The sequence below is a fragment of the Blennius ocellaris genome (genome assembly GCF_963422515.1).
Source record: "Blennius ocellaris genome assembly, chromosome: 15".
Taxonomy (NCBI): domain Eukaryota; kingdom Metazoa; phylum Chordata; class Actinopteri; order Blenniiformes; family Blenniidae; genus Blennius; species Blennius ocellaris.
The window spans coordinates 11,442,088-11,463,381 of NC_137664.1; the positions used below are offsets into that span (position 1 = coordinate 11,442,088).

Genomic DNA, 21,294 nt, shown 5'->3' on the forward strand with positions numbered 1-21,294 from the left:
TTTAATATAAATACAGGATCTAAGTTAGTCCAAATGTGTTACATTGAGGGTTTGTATTAATTGTAGATGTTTCAGCAGCTCTTTTAAGGAGAAAACATTGTGTTTTTTTAACTTGTGACCACAGTTTGGAAAAGTTGACATCGATTTACTGTTGGCATGTTTCGTAGATCCAGAGGCCAGTATGATAAGGGCCGTTTCTCGTCAAGTGCAAGTCTGAAACACTCGGACTCTTTGTACCATAATCCCTTTAATAGTCCCCGAAGCAAGGTTTGAAAAAAAATGACAAATTCAAATCTTATAATTTATGTCTTTATTATCCGACAACAATGATAACAGCATGTTGTTTCTGTTCATTTATCACATTTACAGAGGTGGTCTGGAAAGCCGTACAGATTCATGGTTTTGTTCTCACAACCGTCCATCTTTCTTTCCTTTATCGAACTGTTCTGAAAAGACTGTTAGGACATGAGCCCTGTCCAAACCCAACACTCAAACCTTGTGAAGTTGAAGGTGCAAAAGAAACCGCATCCTTATTGCATGGGATTATATATTTGCAATGATCGCAATAGTCTCAGGTGGTCTTGCTGTTTTTGGACAGAGCTCAGGGATTTGGAGGATTGACTGATTTTTCTGGACCCGCCTCACCAGTTCCAGAAGAATAACCTGCTGCCGTGCTTGGAAGGCTCCAGCTTGGCCTCTATAGGGAGGTTGGGCTCGGGGCGAGGTCGCGAGTGGTAGGGGTTCTCTGGGAGGGGTCGTGCGGTCGCCACTTTGGTGATCTAGAAACACAAAACCAAACAAATAAAAACAACAGCGAACAAAACAGGAATGGAAAGACCTCAGTTCTATTCAGTTCAGTTCAGACAACTTTATCCATTCCACATGAGGCAATTCATTTCAAGCTATAATATAATAATATATAATAATATATAATCAAATAATCAATCCATAAAGGAATTATATTTAAGCAGTGGACAAAGAGACATGTAAGAGCATTGTAAGTAGCCCAAATACATAAGTCATAGAGCAAGATAAAACCCAATAACATAAAAGATGGGATAAAAGATATAAGAAAGGATAAGATAAAATCAAGATGATTTAAAAACAGCAATAAAACTTAATAAAAAGACAAGAAATAAATCATGTTTACAAGGAAAAACACAATTTAAACTTATCAAACACACCATTTCTACAATGAAACTGATATATTCAGTGGATTTTTGCAACGGGCTAAAGTCTGTGATGTGTCCACGTTGGGCAGATTTCAGATTTATGGCCCATTTTTGGTTCAAATTAAAAGAGATGGGTTGCATCTTCCCACCCTGGTGCACAAGTTGTGACGTCATCACTGCAGTGACAGAACACAGCACAAAGTGCCTCTCATGGTCCCGGTAACAAAAATGTCCTCCTCCAATACAATGAGCTGGGTTGTTGGTGGTGGCTGCTTCCATTGACGAGTGTTTTGACAGCATTATTGAGCTGGTTCAAGATTGATGGCGTCTGCTCTTTATATATCAACTGATCAGAGTCCATCCTGCTACCAACTGTGTAGATAGACCCCATGACAGTGAAGCACGCCTCTAACCCAGCCCCCGCCAACTGAGGCCAAGAGTGGACTGCAGGGTCGGTGAGTTGAAGTGTCGCCGTACAACAGCTTAGTAGATGGCTCAAATGGAGTTGTTTAAAACTGAATTTATTCCTTTTATCTCCAAAAATATGCAATGAAATATTAGTTAAGGGCACTACATACAGATTTCAGTTCTGTTTTGCTTCGCACACACACACACACACACACACACACACACACACACACACACACACACACACACACACACACACACACACACACACACACACACACACACACACACACACACACACACACACACACACACACACACACACACACACACACAGTAATGTAAAACAGCCAGAATGTTGATTACAGCCATTCATAGATTTCCAGGTTTTTGCAAGTGTCTTTTAAAGACAACATAAATGAATGTCCAAAAATCCTGTATTAAGATCGGCTTTTGAGCTTGTTTTTACTCTCCGATACCTAATTAGTGATGCCCGTCGCTTTTCAAGTCTTAAAAATGCCACTCTTGTGCAAAGGAAAACCAAAAACCTATGATTTGCCTTCCACGAACTGGAGTTGAATGAGGCCACTACGCAGATGCAATCAGGCCCTCTTGCACAGCCCACAATCAGCAAGAATAGAGCCCATCAACCAAGGTGCTCACATTGTAAAAGCACACAATCTCCTCATGAGTCTCACCTTAGAAAGATCTCCCAGGTCAGGTCTTTCCCATCCCAATTTGTCCAGGACACAGCTGTCGAAGGCGTTCTGCTGCTTGCGGCAGTGACGCAGCTCCGCCAAGCCTGTATAATCCAGACAGGTCCAGTACTCCGTGAAGGACTCGGCACAGTTCCCCTTGATTTGCCTAAAAGGCACCAAAAAAACAACAAGAAAAGAAAATAAAAATGAAAAAAAAAATACAGCAAGACGTAAAAATCAGACGCCGACATGCAACAGTGAAATAAAGAAGGCGAGAATGTGACCCTTTGATGCATAAGCTTGAAATCTTCTTGAAACAATTGATGGTATTTAAAAAAAAAAAAAAGGCAACGAGACCAATTGAGGTAGACATTACCAAGTCTGCTGAACTGATTTTATTCCTTTGTAAATTTCATACACTATCGTTTTTAGGAAATGGAAACCCGAAAAAGTTTTCCCAAGATTGACGAACACACCCAGATAATGTTGAAAGGTGATCTACTCCTGCATACGGAGCAGTGGGAGGTGTTTTGTGTAAAAACGTTAACAGGAGGTCAAAGAGAAGGTGCTGCTTGACTGCTAACTGGACACACGGTGAAAATTAATGGCGATAGCTCTTACGTTAATACGCTCACTCGTGACTATTTGTGCTGGTCAAGTGGAAATAGCCCAATATTTACAAGCTGAAAGAGGGCATGACATCACCTATCCTTGAGGAGGACTAAGATTTCAACAATATGTTGATAACACCCCCGTGCAGTTATACCGGGATATATGCAAACATACAGACGGACGGCTGTGACCTGCTCTAAAATATATCTATATAAAAAAAGAAATGTACAACTCTTCGATAAAGGTTTTGAGTTATTAAAACATTTTATCGCTTTGGGCAAGCTTTAACAAGAACTATGTTAACGCGCATGCCGGCGGCTGGCAGTTGCCAGAAACACTTGAGAATCAAACCAGGCCCCGACAGCAATTACAACTTTTCGCAAATCTGTCCTCATTATAATAATTGCAAGTACTTCTCGAAGGGTCATGTGTTTTGAGAGCATTTCTTTTTTTTTTTAAGAGGAGGGGAACCAAAAACACAACCTGTTTGTTGCACACTTACAAAAGCACCTTAGTTACTGCAGAATCATCGGAAGATAACTGAAGCTCAGTCTCAAACTTTCAGTAAACACAGACACAGCAGTTAAGAGTGAAAGATGCCAGACCACCTCCTCAAACTCTCACACACATGCGCAATAGGCTTCAGGGGTAACATGTACTTGTCATGAGTTCTCGCACTAATAAGCGCTTTTTCTGCTGAAGAAGGAAAAAAGGATTTAGATAAATCTCGCTGATGGTTCATATTAGTCCTGAATAACTGTTTTTTTATTGATTGCTGATGCTTGCATTTCATTTAGCATCCAGAAATTCAGACATGTTATACATTTCCAATAAATGCATGTGATTATACACTGAAGAACCTGAAATAGAAAAAAACAAAAAACAAATTTGGAGCAAACAATGGTTGAATAACTTAATATAAGCAATATAAACAGCTGCATTATATTACTGGTACATGCCTTTCCACTCTCAGTGCATTTATTTTCAACATGTTTTCTGTAACTCTTGTTTTTGTCACGAGTGCTTTCCAACAGGACACAGATAATATGCAGGGGGAACAAAGGGGGAAAACAAATGTCTGTTTTTTCGAAGATTCTGCAATGCAGACAACATCACAACAGCAGCAGCAGCAGACCTGTACAAGACCTTCTGTATCTAACCATGTGGTGTTGGTATTGAAAATCCAAGATATTCTCTTTATCGACCTTATAAAACAGAAAACTATTAAAATCCTGAAAAAAATGAGCTGTCAAAGATCTGTTTGAAACATCCAATGAATATTTCTCACAAATCTGTTCAAGTGAATAGTGAAAGTCCAAGGAACTCATTAATCCTGCAATGAGATACATTTGAGATTATTCGGAACAGTGTGAAAAATGTTTGCCCCGACTTATATCGACACTCTGAAGACGACTGGAAAGACTTTGGACGAGCTATCTCGTTGGGTGGCTCGCTTTGCTCTGTCCTGCACCAGACCATTCAATCAAGGCAGTCAAGACAAAGTTGACAAATTAATTTTTAGCATCCGGCAGCAATTTTGGCATCACACAGCTCAAATTTGGGCTCCGTTTGCGCTATAATTCAGCCACATTGTAAATGTCCCTTGATCACGAGGACAATGTTCAGTTTCCCAGATTCCAACAACGGTGCCAAAATGAACAGTGTCCTAATCCGTCTCACACTGCGAACTATGAATGTGTACAACTGAACATAAGCAACTTTGAGCTTCTGATATACCAGCAAATGTGTGGCAGACAACAGTCAAACCTCGTAGGGATATATCTTTAATCAGCCAAAGAAATATATGTTAAACCTAAAGAATAAATACAACCCTCAGTATGAGTAATTACACTGCTTTTTAAAAAGTATGAGAGCTCCCTTTTTGTTTTGACCTTTTCAAACAAATGTTTCTGTTCTTGTTTCTATATCAACATTGTGTTTGATACCAAAATCTCACCTGAAGAAGTTCAGTGCACACTCATTGACCTTCCTTCCTTCCTCAAGACACTTCCTGGGGTCTTTTTCCTCCCAGCGGCAGAGCATAAACTCTTTGTTGGGTTTGTCACACTGGGAGCCATAATGGTGAGCAGCAGCTTTCAACACCGCAGACGACACGTTGATCTGGACGAACAAAAAGACAGTTGTATGTTACAGAAATTAGTCAAATGAAAGCATCAATTACGAAAAAAAAAATTATTCAGCATGAACCTAGAATTGGAATTTTTCCTCGTAGAGTACTAGTTTTAAATGTATTACATAGGATGACACGTTTCTCTAAATATCCATTAGTGAGAGCCCAAAGATACTGTCATTACATTGAAAAGTCAGGTGTGACCGTGGTGATTTCTATAAACCCTGCTGTACTAATCCTTTCACAAGACATCAATACTAATCAGCTTTGTTTTGTGAACTCCATTTAGAGCCTCAACAGATTAAAAAAAGACACTTTGATATGTGCAGACTATTCAATCTTTAACCAATTCAACATAGAACATTATTCATATCATAGGAAACTATTATCAAGTTGGTGGGCTTTATTTAAAAAAAGAATGAGAATATTGAGTGGCAGGACATGTAATCCATAAACTGTGTAAAGATATTAGAACTATCAATACCAACATCCGCGCATTATAGAGTATAATTTCAAATAATTGATTAACTAAAAAATAACGTGCTGGTTAGTTAAAATAGCCTGTTAGAGCCTTGATATCGTCGTGACTGCGACAGGACACAGGCTGCCCGACAGTCGTCACCCGACTTCCAAGGACAAGTTAAGTGTGCCAAACAACACTGCTGACACATATATGAGACGTCATACAAAAGTTACTGTTCCCATTGGGATGAAATAAATGTTATTGAAGACTGTTAAATGGTCGATTTGAAGGCTGTGAAAAAGTTAGCGCTAAGTTTCATATGGTAAATGCAACACAACTGCTTGGAATAGAATAGATTTACGTCGACGCAGAGATATCCCACTGACAGACTATCAGGTCCGGGTGTTTGAGCACTACAGCTGCACGGATAAAGTAAATAACAACAACATCAGCAGCTGAGCAAAATGTGGAGGAAACCCAGTAGCTAACCGGTTAGCTTGTTAGCTCCTCCGTCTTTGTGTGTTAAAGGCGAAACGGGATTCGTTGCTCACCTCATCCACCTTGAGCTCCTGCAGAGAAGGGACTTCCAGTGTCGTAGGCATTGCTAACAATCAAAACAACGACAGGTAATCAAGAAAAACATTCAAGGTCCCCGTCAGGCTCCAGGACAACCGACGAGGCCGCGGAGAAGGTCAGTTTACTGCGCCGCCTCCTCCTGACAGTGGGGACGCGCGTACTGATGACGCAGCAAGAGAGACGCATGCGCGCTGACAAAAAAAGAAAAGAAAAAGAAAAACAACGAATCGTTGTTTAAGTTCAAGTTTTCGTCTGCGTTTGGAAGTCAGAATTTAGTGGTGAAAAATAAAACAAAAATAAAAAAATATGTCGCTTTTCGTTCAAGCGATCATCACTCACTTTGACTGGAGGTCGCATCATTGCCATGGTAACGGTACACTCACAAGGAGCCCAGTATTCTTTTAGTCCGGAACTCCGGGTTAATAATAATAGAAAACTTCGGTCCCACTGAGAAGTACGTGTCGGAGCAGGGCGGGCTGGATCTAACTCGCAAACCACCCACATACTTTACCAAAGACCGCGAATTGGTTTAAGGCGCTCAAGGAGCCTGACTTCCGGTAGTGGCAAAACAACGTCAAGGAGCGTGACAATATAGTGAAATTGGCTGTACAAATCGCTTTTCAAAGGGTTCATCCACCACATTTCAAGCGTAACTTCCGTAAGTACATGGAAAAATAATCAGTAAAGCTTTCCTGTATGTACCCATGATAACATTAGTTCATTTTCGGGTATTAAATCGAAGCATATTAAAGCAATTGACATATTTTTGGCGACATAACTGGCTTTTCCATAAACTCTTCATTTAAATTTTTCTTTATTTGTGTTTTTTAATTTAAATCGTATTTGAGCGCCTAATATAATGTTCAAATAAATCATTAATTGCTCTGAAATGTTTAATGGCTAGACAAGAACAAATCTTGTTTTATATTTTTTATATTTTTATCTTTGTCCAAATGTGCTGTATTGAGTCTCAAACTGAGTAGGTCTATTTTACGATCTATTGTTTTACTTAAGGTTTTATTGCTGAAATATTTAGCTTGCTGGTAAGGTACAGTCCTGTGATGACATAACCATTATGCTTTGTTTAAGACTCAAGCTATTTTGTTCCGGAAAAAGGGGGAGAAGTGGTTTTTATGAGCGGTTTGTGATGTAGTTAATTTCTGCCTAAACTATTTACGGATCTTTCAGGTTTATAATATGTGCCCCCCCCCCACACACACACACACACACACTGTTAAATTCATTCCTCCACCCTTGACTGCAGCCTAACCAATTTGAACCAAATGTGCAGCTTTTTAAAAACATTCTTACTATGTTGCAACTTTTTAATATATTTTAGACCTTTTAAAATATTTCAACTTTTCTATAAATTTTGTTCAGATTAAAACAGATTTTCTTCAGCCTATACCTCTTTACAACCTTCACCAATTTAAACAATCCAAACATTAAAACTTTTGTTTTTCATCCTCTTTAAAGTACTTCATATCTATTAAACCTTTTGAAACATTTAACCTTTTTTGAATTATTTTAACAGTGAAGTGGATGGGAAAACCTTTCAACTTATTTTTAAAATTCTTCAACTTTGAGCCACAACAGGTTCGTCGTACCTTCAGCGAGAGACTTCATTTAACTTTTATAATGTTGCCACATCTGTCCAATATTCATATGTCATTCTCAGCAGCAAGGACTCATTCAATGCTGCAAGTAATTAATCTGTTTAATTCTTCTTTTTTTTCGGGGGGGGGGGGGCAGCAGCTACAGACTGGTGTCTTAATGGAGTTCATTGGAAGCAACTGTAAAGGAGGAACTAAAAATGGCAGGTAAATAAAGACGATTGTTTCTAGGTAAATTGTAAACAGTCCTATCCCGTTTTTAAAAAAAAATAAAATTAAAAAAAAAAAAATAATAAAAAAAAAAAAAAAAAAAAAAAATATATATATATATATATATATATATATATATATATATATATATATATATATATATATATATATATATATATATATATATATATATATTTACTGGATCACTGCTATGAGTGACAGTGATCAATTTAACCTGCTGTGTGGCCTCTTCTCTCTCTCTCAGGATGGATGGAGAAGTAGAGTACACCTTTCCCACAGACACTAAGTATGTGGGTGAGATGAAAGATGGGAAGTTCCATGGCAGAGGAGTGCTACTCTTTCCAAATGGAAGCAAATATGAGACCACCTGGGAAAACGGCATAGCTGAGCAGGTGTGTGTGTGTGTGTGTGTGTGTGTGTGTGTGTGTGTGTGTGTGTGTGTGTGTGTGTGTGTGTGTGTGTGTGTGTGTGTGTGTGTGTGTATGTGTCCTCGCATGCATGTCAGAATGTATGCATTCACATGCATGACTGTGTGTTTCACATTGGTTATAGTTGATAGTCCATCTGGTCCCTTTTAGCAATCACTCACCGTTATTGTCGCAGTAATTTGGTTTCTCTCTTTCTTTCCCCCGTAGAAAAGTTCAGTCCACTCAGAACTGATCCAGTCTTTCATGGGCTTTGCCACAATAGTGATCACTCCAATTATTATCATCACTGCAGTTGTGGTTCATTTGAATTGATCACGGCTCTGAACCATAACTAACCCCGGCCCAGGAATGCCCCACACCTGTATTTTATGCCAGCCCAAAAGAAAGAAATACACCTCCATACACAAGGCAGATCAAAACAACCCATTGAACCCAGAAACTCATACTGAGAAAGTGATATCTGCATGGTTACAGCTAATTATGCAACCCCTTTATTTAAAGACTCACTTTCAACATGTGGATGTGAATTGCAGTTATGCAAATAGAATCCTAGTTTTGAAACCAAAATGTAACTCATTACTATGTGTAAGTAAATTGGAGAGCTCTTGCATACTCGTGAAACTTTCTAAGTTTTTACACATTTTTTGTACAGCTAGCAGCCATAATTATGGCTGCAGTGTGTAGCTGTTAGATGGGATCATAGTGCTCAGAGGTCCACTGACATGTGGTACATTATAGTGCCACAGGGGAATTATTGTCATTAGGAACACCTGCACTTTTCCAGGAGAGACAGGTTTAAATATATACTGTAAAAAGGTCTCTTTGTGAGATGATTGTTGCACAGTGACTAAATTAATGAGTCTTTTCTTCTCTTCATTTGGTGACTCCATACTGCATTGGTAATGCAAAGAGATATTGTATCGAATGCTTTTCTCAGCATATGTTAACTGTATAGTCCGCACACACACACACACACACACACACACACACACACACACACACACACACACACACACACACACACACACACACACACACACACACACGCACGCACGCACACACACACACACACACACACACACACACACACACACACACACACACACACACACACACACACACACACACACACACACACACACACACACACACACACCAGTTTCCAGTTCACCCAAAAGACCAAAAGACATATTTTTCTGTTTTTCTCAAGTGATATTCATCTATTCAGACAGTTTTGGTTTTATCTGCTGAGGTCTTCCGATATCCATCACGAAGACTTCTCCATTCAAAGACAATAGAGGGACATTTAAATTCTTTTGCAGAGCCTGATACATCGAAAAGTGACATTTGAAAACCTCAATAGCAACTTATCTTTCCAGAAACCACGTCTGGGGTACGCAGGATAGCCTTCAGATCTTGAATGTAGCAGTCCTTGCCGAAACTTTGAAAGGAATACTGAAAACTGTCAACAGTGAGGCCTGTGTATTGTCATAAGTATCTGTGGTTTTGTTTCAGTTCTTGAAATCTGTCTTTTTCTGTGTTTTATAGACTATTGTGGCGGAAGATGCACATATCGCAGGTCTTTTGTTCATAATACCAAAAGTAGCAACACAATTTATCAGTCGCGATGAACATTCATTTCTTAATGATGTTATGCCTGCTTGAGAATTAGCAGGAGTGTCACTTGTGTTACTTGCCAGCACAGACTTACCTGCAAGTGGGTTCAAGGTGAGACGACATGGCAAAGTGTAAAAGGGTTTAAAAAAAAGTGATGTCCCTTATTTGCATCACCAAAAGCTAACTCATCTGGTGCTGTCAAGAGAGCAGTCAAGTCAAAGCCAGGATAGTGAGTTCATAAACACTTGGATGCTGCAGGCGGCTGACCGCAAACGTCTGAGAAACAGTGTTGCAGGTGGATTTCAGTTTTTTCCGAAAGAAAATTGCAGTTTGTTCAGAATTTGCAATACAAATTATTGAATGTAAAGATTTTCCAGGTTTTTAGTAGTAAAACAAACAAAAAATCCTATTTTAAAAAAACCATTACCATTCATAGGTTTATATGTTTTATTTTTCTGATCATATCAGACTGTAGAGGCCCCTGTTCTCATTCTGCTTCCTTTCAAGGGGTCATTGATCTTTGCTGATGGACTGCAGTACGAGGAGAAGAACTGGGACTACTGTGATAATTATGACAGACGTTTCTATAGTGAGAGGTGCAACAGCCTCAGACCTTCAGGTTAGAATTCAGTTCTTTGCTCACTGTGTTACATCATTTCTTCATTATTCCCACTCATATGAACACAATGCAGTTTGGCTGGAGTTCATGGTGGAAACGCGACGTTGGTGGGTGATGCTGGAGGATGTAAAAATAAGATAAGTCTCATCACATCCCAGAAACTTGATGACATGCTGCAAACCAAACAAATGGAGGCTTCTTGGAGCTATGGAGCTGTTTTTACTTCCTTTTGTAATGATACCCATCGAAACCCATTACAAAAGTCTGAGGACCCAGAATCTGAACATTAATGTGTAACAATATCAAACACTAAAACAACTGCCAGGTTTATATAAATAGCATAATGGTATGAGTCTTCAAAATAATAAAAAGTAAATTTTATTCCGATACAAAACAACCATCGTGTCCACACAGGAGAATCTCAAATAACTGATCTACATCCTCCAAGAGCCATCCCCGATGGATGTTTCGATTGCGGCGATGGTTTCTATGACCCAACAACCAGAGTCGTCACTTCCTACGCTGGGAGATTCCTCAGAAATGCAGGTGAGCAGAAAATGTGCTGTTTATGTCACTTTAGTAACACTTTCACACCCAATATGGCTGACAGCAGGAGATGTGTCAAAATAAGTATATTTCTCAGTGTATTACATTTTATCTGAAGATATTTAGTGCATTATGCCCCGAGTATGAGCTCAATAAAAGTGGACATGCTGAAGGCCACAATTCACATATTATTGTCGGGATGATAACTATTTACTTTTCTGCATGCATTAATTAAGGATGTGTGTATTTAGTGTGAATATTAAAATGCAGCCCAATTGGCTCCAACTGACAATTGGGTGTTATTCACACATCATAGCCAGTTGTACTCAGATAAAGTGATGAAAAATACATGACACTTTTATTTCTAATTACGTGCACATGACCGCAAAGGTTTACGACTCGCGTGTTAAACAAATATGTCATGAACTTGTACATTGTTTTGTACAACATTCATTCCTACAGTTGTCTTACTGTTGGTATAATTTACTAAAAGCTTGCTGAAGTAAGATAGTAACTCTGTCCAAAACCATACACAAAATGTTTCTTTGAAAAGGCTGAATTCATTACAACCAGGAAAGTCTCAAAAGTCTTTCAGAGTTAAATCCCATCATAATGGAGCAAAAAAAAAAACCTACTGGTGGTTTGGACATGGAGAACAGTCCTACTGAACACTGTGGATAACACTGGTCTCACGCTGAAACGGCAGATGACAAAAACAAAGAGCAAATAACTGCTTTTGAAATGGCAGCAACAAAACAACAATCTCAGATAGAGCTCAAACTTGACCTTTTAACAAGCTTGAAAGTGTGCTTGTTGACTCTGGTAAGGTTTTGATGAGACAAAGCCTGTGGAGTGATTTTAATGGACCGCCTCTGGATTATCTGATGGGAGGTTACAGATCTGATAAAACGTGCCTCCACAGACAATTCTTTTTGTATTTGTAAAAAAGTGGAAAATTGAAGACATGTTTCTTGAGCTGAATGAGTGCCCAGTTTTGAACTCCTGATTTGAAGTGAATGCAGTCTGTCAGGTGTCCAGGAAGAAACTTAAATGTTCTGGCATACTGTGCATATCATCTTGTATCCGCCATAATTTTACATCACCAGACAATGTTAGACAGCTAAATAATATTCGACACAGCTCACATCGTAGCATCAGGGATTATAATATTCAGTAGTTGGTCCAGACTGAAAAATGCTTACAGGTACAACACTGAACAGAATTGTTTGGTTTCTGAAGATATAATTTAGAACATCCTGAATAATGCTAATAATAAATGGATTGTATTTAATCAAAATGTTTGAAAAACAACTAAACAGAGAGTATACGCCTGAGCCAGTTTTTTTTTTCTTTTTTAAAACCTTCCTTACATTTTTAGTTGCAGAGTATTTGGCAATAACAGAGCAGTCTATAAATGTTTCATGTATTCATCCAGATACTTTTTGCATCTCCCAGTTGGTCATTTCTGCACATAAGTGCAAATAAGTGCAGAAATTGCAGAAGATCCACCGCATGTCATCAGCATCTGCAAGAAGACAGAAATATGCTTTGTAATTATTTCCTTGATGGCATTTGTAAGTTATCATTTCAGTTCTGATATTGATTAGTGGATGAATGGAGAAAAAAAGCCATAGATTAAGGCAACAAGAGAGGATAGAAACAAAAAGAGGTTTTTTTTTTGGGGTGGGTTTGGAAGATGAGATGAAAAACAAGAGGAACTGAACACTTTCCAACAAGACTGATTCTCTGTTATGATTTAGTTGGATGCGGAGTCAAACAGGAACTGTTTAATTCATGTGTGCAATGTTTGGCAGTGTTCGTGTGTGCGTGGTGGGATGTGTGCTGCTGTATACGCTTGTGTACTACTGACACTATTTATGCCTGCGCGCGCTCTCCCTTTTGTCTTGGTATACAATTCTTGAGAAGAATGCTCCCTTATCCTGTATGGATTTATTTTTCAACCCTGGGAGGTGAAGGTATATTTGTCAGAGTGGGTGTGAAGACTGAATTTATTGCCGTGTGGCTTCCGCCCAGGATGGGGACTGAAAGGATGATGGGACACAGGGAAGACCCACCCTCCCAATGGGGGTGCTCGCTGCTGCGAGAAAGAGGAAGGAGCTCCCAGTGTAGCGGACTTGGCGAGGACACACACTCAGATTAACAAAAATTGCACAAATGATTGCATGTGGAATTGTTTTAACACACATGATTCAGATTTTAAATCCTTGAACTACATGTTGTTGCTAGGAAATATCAGGCGAGACTTCACGTACTGGCCAAAGCTGACCTTTTACAAAACCCTGCTCCCCCTCTTAGTTACTGTTGCTAACTTGGACAAACAGTTCTTCCTGGAATAGTGCCAAAGAGTAAAACAATAGGATCCGTTGCTAATATTTCCCAAGAGGGTATGGATTATTTTTGGAGTTGAGGCAATTTCTTGTCATCGACGCCTGCATGTATGCAGGAATATGTGGAAAAACTCTGGTGCACAACTGCACAAATGCAGCGTGACAGAAGGATTTATAAAGAAGTACAAGCAGACTCAAAGGACTGAGTCAGTCCATTTACACCCAGTCTTAATAGTGACCTTATTTCTTCCTACACAATACTGTCACTTATAATAATCAGTTCAGATGGTGAGCTGCAAAGTGTGTTCAGCACTCACACCTCACAGATTATCCCTGGTTAAGTGTTGTCTCGAGGCCTTTCTGTGTGAAGAATCTGTGTTTTGTTTTGTTTTTTGTCGGTGCTCCCATCCAATAGCATGTGTTTGGGATTTATTGATGAATGTCAAGTTAATGAAAGTGTGTGTTTGGTGGTCCTACTCACTGTTTGTCCCTGTGATGGACTAGTGACCAGTCCAGGGTGTATACTATGGCTATACTCAACTAGGATTGGCACCAGCCACTGACTCTACACTGATAAAATGATATAGAAGGATGGATCTCTGGTGTTCAATGAGGTCGGCCAGTATATTAGGAATAGTGGGCTGCTCCTCTTATCGAACCTAAACTTGAGCTGAACTGAAAACAAGTTCCAAAATATGACGTACACTGGATTAATATGTGTATCAAAGAATTGCAACAGAAATGATGACTATAAAAACTGTGTTAATCCACGATCCTCAGTTAATCTTACAAGCACATCACTTTCAATCTTGGTGTGTTTTAAAAAAAAAAAATCTGACTCAGAATTGCAGCCAAAATACGACCGACTGTCATTTGAGAACGCTGAAGTACCACATACAAGCTTTTGTTACATCTTGCATTGGCTACTGTAATGTTCTCTAATCAGGTCTGCCTGAAAATAATACATCAGGTCTGCAGATAGATCTGAACACCAATTTTATAAAAACAAAACAAAAAAAGTCAACATATCAGACAGCCCTGTTCTGTGGACCTTTTTTTGAAGAATAAAAAGAAATCGACTTATTTACTGTATCATTTAATTATCGAACTGTCTTTTCCTGAATCATGTAGTTTGCAAAGGTTTTTGAGCTCACAAACTAACCGACCCAACACTTGAGCGCTGCAGCGTCCGGCTGCTTGGTTAGAAGACACTGGGACACAAGCAAATGGCACAAAGGTAAAGATAGCTTTTAGAAGTATGGTTAAAAAAAATACAAAATTAGATTTGGCTTCATGTTAGGAATGTTTGGACTGTAGCAAGATTAAGGGATTAATGGAAAACATTTTCAATGTGTGAAACCCAGACAAACACCTTGGTCTCTGTAAATGTGACCGAGGTGAAAGTGGTTAAAGCCACAAAAGAGATAAGCAACAGTTTACCACAACTTTATTATTTACTTGTCTCCTGTCACCTCAATGGATCTCTCCTCTGATGGGTAAACAAAGACATTTGTAAAGCAGGAAATGTCAAATTGGAGCATATTTGTCCTTTCATTTTCATTTGAAAAAGGATTTTTGAATGTTGGTTCTGTCTGTTCCATGGAAATAAACACATTCCCTACAGAAATATACTGTAGATCTCAGGTGGCAGATATCAGGTGTGATTTTAAGTTCTGGATGAAACTTTAAAGTTTCATGAGGAAGTCGAAACTTTACTCTTGGCACATTTGGCATATTGAAAGGACTGGAGACCAGGAATAGTTCAGAACAGAACTGTATTTAACATACTGTGTGTGAAGATGAATGAGTGTTCCTTAGTGTTTTATAATTTCATGAACTTTCTCTTTCGATATGATGACAGTATTTGCGCCAAACATGTAGTTTTACCTGAGGGTGTCACAACCACCAAGCCAAACAGGCAACAACACAAGGAAACTATTACTGATAAATCTGTGATACAAATCACACAATCAACAAACTAAGTACTGCATTTCATAAACAAAAGAGCTAAAGAGGTTATTTGTATCTCCTTCCCAGCAAACTTCAGTAACGTAACCATAATTTGGCCTTGCTGATGATGATCGATGCTGTTTGGAGGTACAATGTAAGACATTTGCATTTGCTGTAATTAAAAAAAAATTGAATGAGCAAAAAGAAACATAGGGCACATCTGCACAATCAGATCCCTGCCACTGGCTGATTGAACATGTTCTGTTATGACAAACAAACACACACACTCTCAGTTGTGTGTGCTGTGTTTGCACTTGGCAACAGGCAGCTTCAGAAGGAGCCATGTGTTGCCATATTATTTGTAGCGCTTTCCTGTTTCTGCAGTGAGCGCTTCCATTTGAAACTCTGCACAGAAAGAGGTCCACACTGAAAAACATTCCACTGCCAAGGAAAACACCTCTGGTGACCGAGCCACAGCCCCTCCCTTTGTCCCCGTCCAGGCGAGGTGTTTCATGGACAGATAAAAATCAGGTCGGACTCCGAGAAGTGGAACCAACCATAACACTGCTTTCCAAAAAAATGTAAAATTAGAAATCTCTTTTTTTTTTTTACAAAACAGGATCAAGTTAATCAAAACCAGCATTTCTCTTTCATAGTAAAACCCACCACTCTTTACTGAGGAAAACCATCCAGCATTTCTGTTGATGAAGGAGATCTATTCCTACGTAGATGTCGAAGTGAGTCACATTTAGTTTTCACTGGGCCTCCTCTTTGAAACCTCAAATTGTGCCTATGTTATCATATAATAACCCCCGAGTTAATCCACAAAGTGAAGTCCCTGGTTGCTGTCAGTGGAGCAGTTTCAGAGTTTGATCTCATATTGTCACTGAGTCACTCCTTTCTCCTATTAATGTTAGTATTACAGAAATGTTGTTATAATCTCGCCTTCCAACCTGGCCAAACTCGATTCTTTGTTATGCATATCTGTACGATAGAAAATTGATTTTCATATTTGTAATTAATCCAGTGTGTAGGTCGTGGTATATAAACGCGTGTTTGAGTGTTAAATCGCCACCATTAGACTGGAAGGAAACACTTTTCCCTCTGAGTGTATTTTAAGGATTAAGATAAACAGACTTTAACAAGGTGCCATTATCGCTTCCACACACTCTCTCTCCTGTGTACATTGCATAAAGGTTGTCCAAGCTGGTTCCTGGTCCAGAAGGATATCAGCCAAAGAAAGAACGTATGGTGTGTCTGTTTTACAATTACATTTGTGTTCTGAAAGGCTCCTTGCACTATCAGCCGGTACACATTACTTTAAAACGATGATAGGAAGAGGAGGTCATTCAGCCCTTATATTCCTATCCTGTCGCCACTAACAGGTTTGGCATGTGTGCTTCTCATAACCACAAATCTTCGATGGCCTATGATGCCTTTAAAATTCGCAAACAGGAAGCAGAGATATGAAGCTTTGTGGCTATGCACTCATCATTACGGTGGACCTCAGAACTTCTGCAATAAGACCCAATCACAAATAACATTGACAGGGAACATTTGTAACACATGCAGCATAGAAAAACACAATTAGAGTGAATAACTATAGATCGGTGAAGTTATCTTGGAAAAAAGGACTCACTCATTCCAATTTCTTTTAACAAGTCAACTGCAATAAAAAAAAACAAAAGAAGATTCAAATAAACTTGTATTACAAATCAAATTTTATTGCTTAAATTAGAGAGTACACTGTACATACACTGTAAGGATGGATCATTTTTAAACTCACATCACTTCAGCTAAAAGGTCAGTGTGCTTGATCATTCCATCCTTCAAAATGTACTTGAGATACCCTTGAAAAAATAGGTCATTCAGCCAGATACTTGGTTTCACAAATGCTGTAGTAACTTCAAATATCGATACACACTTGTTGGTCTAAGTGGTCATTTAGAGTCACAACAAAAGCCTGTTGATGATTGTAGAATATGCACACTGCTTCATCATAAATAGCCATTCTCCTGTTTCCATATCCTCTCTTTTGCTAAAAAAAAAAAAAGTTTTATAATAAAAAATGTATTTCACCAGCAACAAGAATAACACAGGGAAACCCAAGCAGTTAACGTTATACTTTAGAAATAGAAGGTATTAAGTGATGGTGATATATGGAGGTTTTCACTTTGAAAGTAAATATCCTTTGCAAGTTGTTGTGCACCTCTTGGATTAATTATGATCTTGCATTTTGTCTGCATAATTTTAGTACATTCTTACCTTTTTTTTCATTCAAACATTTAGTTGAAATGCTGTATATGTGCATAAAATTACAATTTTCTCTCTAAACCTATTTTTTCACCTTATTAAATCACCATGTTATGTTTGCTTCATCTTTGTTCCTGTATTATTCAGTATAGAGAATGAACGATAAGCGTGCTAAACGTTACAATTATTTTAAATAAAAATGTTCTCTTTAAAAATACACAATCGCCATGTTTACACTGTAAAAACAAGAGTACTGTATCTGCAACCTGGCAGTCCTCGGCTGTCTTTAAGTTAATTGTAGTGACTGCTAAACACTGGTAAACCTCGATTTCCCCTCAAAAATGTCCATGTGTCTTCAGATTGCAGGGATCAGCCTAAAAACATCAGCCACCTGTGCCCTTAGATAACTTACATGACAATTACACGTGACTTCAATCCCGACATAAACGCTGCTTTACAATTTGAAGTGGGCGGAATTACAGCCAAATATATAAAATAGTCCCAATCTAATTATCATTAAGGAAGGTTGCCGGTGGTGGTTAATTGAGGTCAGTCCCATGGCAACACGGTGATATGTAGAGGCTTTAATAACGACCAGTTTCCGCGAACGAGTGCGTCACAAAGAGCTCGCGCTCGCCACGGCAGCTGCCCGGGTGTCCGCCCGAGTTCAAATTGACCTTCCCGGTCGGAGCAGGTAGAAAAGGAGCAGCAGACAGAGGAGGAGAAGGAGGAGGTGCGCTGGACTTGAAGTGGCTGTTAGTGTTGACGCCCCTCGCTGGTAATTACGTCCAATCAGTGGGAGAGCCGCAGACCTGCTCCCCCGCACAATGGAGCCCCGCGCGCCGTGGACCCCGGGGGTGAGGCCCCGCGAGCCGCTCAAGTGCGTGCAGCTGCGCGCGCTCCTCACAGAACGCTCACTTCCCCCTGCAATTAGCTACTCGTTTCACTTTTTAACAACGAAAAAACTGGTTTATTATCAGCTCCTCTGGCAGTCGTTTCGCTTTAAAAAAAATAATAATAAACTGGTGTCCATTTTTGGGGGGCTATTATTTATCCGTGTCTGAAGTGGCTCTGAGAAGTTATTTTCTACTAATCGTCACGCTTATCTTCCCCAGACATGAATGGCACTTCACACTGCAGCCTCGCACTTCAGATGACCTGCAGTTTAATCACGCAGGTTACTGGTGGTTACACGTTTTAATTTAAACCATTTAACCGAGTACACACAAAATAAGTGCAACCACTTTTTAGGCAACATCACATGCATTTTTTCCCCCTTTTTCTTTGGTTCACTGTATTAATTTGTGAACAAGTCAAACAACTAGATTAACATTTCACCTTTACTCCACTTTTTTTTTTCCAAAGCACAAATGAAAAACAACCTAATATTTGTCCTGCAGATGACTCTGAACATGAGTGGATAGTGCGAACTTGTCGGAGGGCCTGCAATGCATCTGCAGGGGTGGATCCAGAAACAGTCTCCTCCAGAGGAATGGAGCAACGTGACACAGTTTGAAGGTGTACTTTTCAAGCATGCAAAAAATAAATAAAAACATATTGGCCTTCCCTGCTGTATTTTGTCATTTTACTTTTAGAGAAGTAACATCTCCCTATTTGTGCATTCACTTCAATTTCAATGATGGTGTGTATAAGTTAGGAAACAAAGTAGATAATTTGGATTCTTCTTATTGTAAGGGGAAAAAAACAAATTTCACCAGATTTGTGCAATTGCAGTCATTTTCCAATTGACTGATACTAAAACTGCATACTATTAGCTATAGGAAGAATGCTTGCAGATGGACCATTCATGAACTTAAATACATTGTTGCAGGCAAAACATTTCCTTTGAAACTGAATATTCTCAATATTTTGTATTGTGGTTGTACAAGTAGCATACACACGGTACTTGTCTATACTTACTGAAGATCATGCTCTTTTCAGAACAAATCAGAGTATCAGTGGTGGCTAAGTTACTTTTTTTTCATGTCAGGAATAGAATAGAAATAAAGGCTTTCAAGATTAGCTTTGATGCGAGAATTAATGTTTCTTCTCCCTCTCTTTCACTCTCTCTCGCTCTCTTTGACAGGCACTTACACTTAACCATATTAAGCCTTCAGAAAAAGCAATAAAACTCATGCATTTTTTTGTTGTTGTTTGAATGAGTCTTTTCATTTAATGCAGTTTAAATGCTCTACCCACTCTTCTGTGTCTTCTGTCAAACATTTAGTTTTGTGACAAGTAAAATATGACTTTGCATATTTTTGTTATAGAAATGATACCAAAGCCACAAATTTATCACATTCTATTTTATTGCATTGTAGTACACAAAACATTTATGATGCACAGTCTATCAAATAAACTTTTTGTTTAATTTCATGTTTTTTAACAAAACAAAACCATTTCAAGAGGAGGGAAAAGTGCTTTACAGGGATTAACCATCTCAATAAATACTAGGACATTGAGGTCTTGTTGGATCCTGTTCTTCACACAATGGCCATGGCACTAAAATACAGATGCACACTCGCTACCCCTGCCAATACACACACATACACACTGAATCACACACACATACCATACGTATTACTATGTACAAAGCCACTCAGTTGTATATTGTCCATAATGTACCAATACTCCATTTTCCTCCTTGTGTGAAACACACAAAGGTTGAACAGGCAACCATATAAATTATAAATTAGTGACAATACACTTGTTGGGAAACATAAAAAAAAAAAAAGTAACTCATCCAATTTTGTAGGAACGTGAACTTAAGACTATTACGCATCATGTTAGGCTTCCCCCCTGTTTTTAGGATTGTGATGACTTCAAATCAAATTTAGTGAAGCACAACGTCAGTGCTGGACTTTGTGGTTTGACCCAATAGATGAAAAACAAACGACAGTCAGTCGGCCAGTTTTTTGATTTACTAAATGAACCGAACCCTCAGAAATTGCCATCTATAATCAAATTTAAATCCATCCAAATAGTTGCTTAACAATCACTTTATGTTTGGTTTCCATTAATAATGGAAACGGTAAGGCACATCATCATTATTCTTATTTTTTTTTTATTTAACTCAATTTATCAGAAAAGTTACCAAAAAATGGAAGTGGGAAGTTTGTGGTATTTTGAGATGTCATAAAGTCAGTATGTCATTCCAAATAAGAAAAAAAAAAAAATTCAACAATCAAAGTTTACGTCTGTATTTAAAGTTTCCTTCATAGTTGGTTAAAGAGAAAAGACAGGAGTCTTACCTCTGGTGTGGTCTACTGTGTGGGCCCAGCCCTCGGGCCACAATGACTTTTCCCTCTTAAAGTTCATCCTCATTATTCTGACGGCATTAAAGAAGCTTCAGTCCTGCTTCCTTGGTCAGTTTAAAACTCTTCAGCTGGAAGTCAAAAGTGGAGGATGCTGTACACACGAATTGAAATGGGTCCGTTTGGCGGTGTAAAACACGGTCAGCGAGTTCTTGTTCATGGATAATGCTTCACAGTTATTTCTGACAGCATCGCTGCTGCAGGTGGGATATTCCTGTCCACGGAAGAAGAAGAACAAGAAGAAGAAGAGCATGACAGTTTGTGCGTCTTTCTTCCATTCCTGCACTCGGCAGAGCTCCTGTAAAGATTTGTCTT

The 21,294-nt window shown here is 38.9% G+C and overlaps 2 protein-coding genes across 2 annotated transcripts; one reads left to right on the forward strand and one right to left on the reverse strand.

Annotated features, from left to right (window-relative positions):
• Positions 1-307: 307 nt before the first annotated feature.
• ndufa8 (NADH:ubiquinone oxidoreductase subunit A8) lies at positions 308-6,201 on the reverse strand. The gene is made up of 4 exons (XM_080509757.1): positions 6,036-6,201; positions 4,848-5,011; positions 2,279-2,444; positions 308-779 (listed from the first exon to the last, which is right to left on the reverse strand). The coding sequence occupies exons 1-4, from the start codon at positions 6,084-6,086 to the stop codon at positions 642-644; spliced, it is 519 nt and encodes a 172-aa protein (XP_080365883.1). The 5' UTR covers positions 6,087-6,201; the 3' UTR covers positions 308-641.
• Positions 6,202-7,811: 1,610 nt separating this feature from the next.
• Positions 7,812-19,181, forward strand: morn5 (MORN repeat containing 5; the record flags this gene model as incomplete). The annotated part of the gene is made up of 5 exons (XM_080509916.1): positions 7,812-7,880; positions 8,149-8,296; positions 10,457-10,568; positions 10,983-11,114; positions 19,066-19,181. Exons 1-5 carry the CDS (start codon positions 7,834-7,836, stop codon positions 19,179-19,181), a joined length of 555 nt encoding a protein of 184 aa, XP_080366042.1. The 5' UTR covers positions 7,812-7,833.
• Between the last annotated feature and the right edge of the window lie 2,113 nt (positions 19,182-21,294).